Source organism: Carlito syrichta, unplaced genomic scaffold (genome assembly GCF_000164805.1).
Source record: "Carlito syrichta isolate Samal-C Ts95f unplaced genomic scaffold, Tarsius_syrichta-2.0.1 Scaffold135689, whole genome shotgun sequence".
Taxonomy (NCBI): domain Eukaryota; kingdom Metazoa; phylum Chordata; class Mammalia; order Primates; family Tarsiidae; genus Carlito; species Carlito syrichta.
In genome coordinates this window covers 53,650-56,166 of record NW_007079785.1, presented here as the reverse complement: position 1 = coordinate 56,166, position 2,517 = coordinate 53,650, and the positions used below count along the sequence as shown (strand labels likewise).

General features: G+C 57.0%; 1 protein-coding gene across 1 annotated transcript in view; it reads left to right on the top strand.

Moving 5' to 3' along the window:
• Positions 1-414, top strand: part of SP7 (Sp7 transcription factor) — a 9,523-nt gene extending 9,109 nt beyond the window's left edge. Inside the window, 1 exon segment of the mRNA XM_021708271.1 lies at positions 1-414. This exon segment is cut by the window's left edge and continues 171 nt beyond it. Coding sequence (XP_021563946.1) covers positions 1-414 — 414 coding nt within the window.
• The last annotated feature ends 2,103 nt before the right edge of the window (positions 415-2,517 follow it).

The following is a 2,517-nucleotide window of genomic DNA, read 5'->3' as shown; positions in this document are numbered from 1 at the left end:
CACAGCTGCCACATCCCGGGCTGCGGCAAAGTGTACGGCAAGGCCTCACACCTGAAGGCCCACCTGCGCTGGCACACGGGCGAGAGGCCCTTCGTCTGCAACTGGCTCTTCTGCGGCAAGAGGTTCACGCGTTCGGACGAGCTGGAGCGCCACGTGCGCACTCACACCCGGGAGAAGAAGTTCACCTGCCTGCTCTGCTCCAAGCGCTTCACCCGCAGCGACCACCTGAGCAAGCACCAGCGCACCCACGGCGAGCCAGGCCCCGGCCCCCCTCCCAGCGGCCCCAAGGAGCTGGGGGAGGGCCGCAGCGCGGGGGAAGAGGAGGCCAGTCAGACGCCCCGACCTTCCGCCTCACCGGCGCCCCCAGAGAAAGCCCCCGGCAGCCCTGAGCAGAGCAACCTGCTGGAGATCTGAGCTTGGGGGAGGATCTCTGGCCCTGGGGCTGCCCTGCCAGCATCACTGGGCTCTGTGGACCACTGCTTGCCAGTCACTCCTCCTCCCCAATGCATGATGTCCTTTGGGCTCCCCTCCGTCTCTCCGGCCATTCTGGGCCTGGGTATCTCCTTGCATGTCTCCTCAGCTCCCCTCCTCCCTTCGCCAGGAGCCTGGTTTTCTGCAGACTCTCATCTCAGACCCTCCTCTAGTGCCTGATTCTTGCATCTGGCTTCCTAAGCTCTGGCCCTGCCATACCGACTCACTTTCCTTCCATCAGGGCTCCCAACACGATTTCCATCTCTCCATCTCACTAACTCCTAGACCCTTTCTGCCTCCCAAGCTTATTTGCTGTTGCTCCTCGGCTCCGGTCTTCCCAACTTTTCACTCCATGCTCTCCCATTCTCCAGAGCTCTTCTCCTTTTCACAAACACAATGATGATGATGGTGATGATGATAATTTATTGCCCCCTGGTGGCCTCTTCATTAAGGACCAGCGTTAGGGGAATTGGGGTTAGTGATCTGGTCAGGAGCAGGGTGCCAAGATGGGGGCAGACCAGTGGGGATCTGATCCCAAAGATGGGGTGACCCCAGGGTCAGGGAGGCTGCCCCCAGGCCTGTATATTTAACCCCGATGTACCAGGAGTAATGAATAGTAATAATAATAATTCTATTTATCTAAGTTATGATGATGGGTCAGGTAGAGTGAGCTGAGGAGGAAAAGGGGTCCATTTCTGCTAAGGAAATTCAAGCCAAATATATCTCTGTATAGACCAAGTATTGATGGAGATCTTGTTAACAGAATTTCTATCATCAGAGTCTCAGTTAATGGGATTTCTCTTTTAATGGAGTCTCTGCAACTTGGGTTAGTTAGCTGGGTCTCTGTTAAAGAGTTGATGGGGTATTTCTCAATTAGGGGATTCCTAATAGCCCCAGCCCCAGTCAGAAGCTGTGAAACTTCAAGTCCAACGGAGGGGAGAAGGATTGGAACAATCTCAGCTCCCTTGACCCCAGAGCAGGTTCCACTGCTCTCTCCCCCCAGACACCACGGCTAATCCCCTCTTGCCGTGGTTATGTTTATGTAGCTGCCATCTTAGACATGCTCTTGGGGGAAGCCCACCTAACAGGAGGATACTGATTCGGAAGTGCCCCTTCTGAGGAATGGGTGGGGAAGGCTTTCTCTGGGATCAGACTCAAAGAAATTGAGTATTGAGTGCCCACTCCGCAAGGCACTGTGCTAGGCCTGGTGCCTAGAAGCCACGAGAAAGAAGAATTTACAGAGCTGGGGGGACAGAGGTCCCCATACTGATTTGGGGGTGCACTCGTGGGCTCCTAACTTGGGACTTCCGATGCTCCCCACTCCACCTCCAGTGACTTTTAAAAGCCGCTTCGTGCCTTTGAATGCCTTTCCTGTGACTTCGGATCCTCCTTTTCTGACCCCTCCTCCCTCAAGGCCCCAAGTTAAAGGGTTAAAGGCGCTCTCACTTGGGGAGAGGGTAACATTGTGGAAGGGAAGGGATCATGCCCTTGTGGAGTCTCTTTTTTTTTAATTTAATAAATAAAATTCGATTTGAAATTTTGTTCCTGGTGAGAAACGGGGAAAAGGAAGGGTGAGGGTAGGCCGTGGGATACTTCCTTAGCTCATCGGGAACTCCGCACGGGCGAACACCATCTACTGTGCACGTTTGCACACTATGCTCGCGGTCAAACGTTTCGGCGGCCAAGCCCTCCAGTGGAGTTCAGTTTGCGACCGTCCAGGGCTTTCTGCAGAGCAGGGAAGGAGCCGTGGTTTCTTCCCTGGCCTCTCTCGGACTGTGCACCAACCCACCTCGGTCCGGGCAGTGCCGCGGCCCGAGCGCGGACTCCCGCGCGGCCCGGCGCCCGCTGGCGGACCCGGCCTGGCACGTAACCCGCCGCTGCCCCGGGCCTGCAATCAGTCGTGCCCGCCACGGAGTTAGCGGAGGAACAAAAGCCACTCTGTGGCGGCCATCCCCAAGCCACAATAGGGCTTTGTGCGGCCCCCGCCCCCCAGAGCTCCCCCGCTGGGCTGAGGGGGCGCACAGGCCGCCCCCCCAAGCCCCGCCC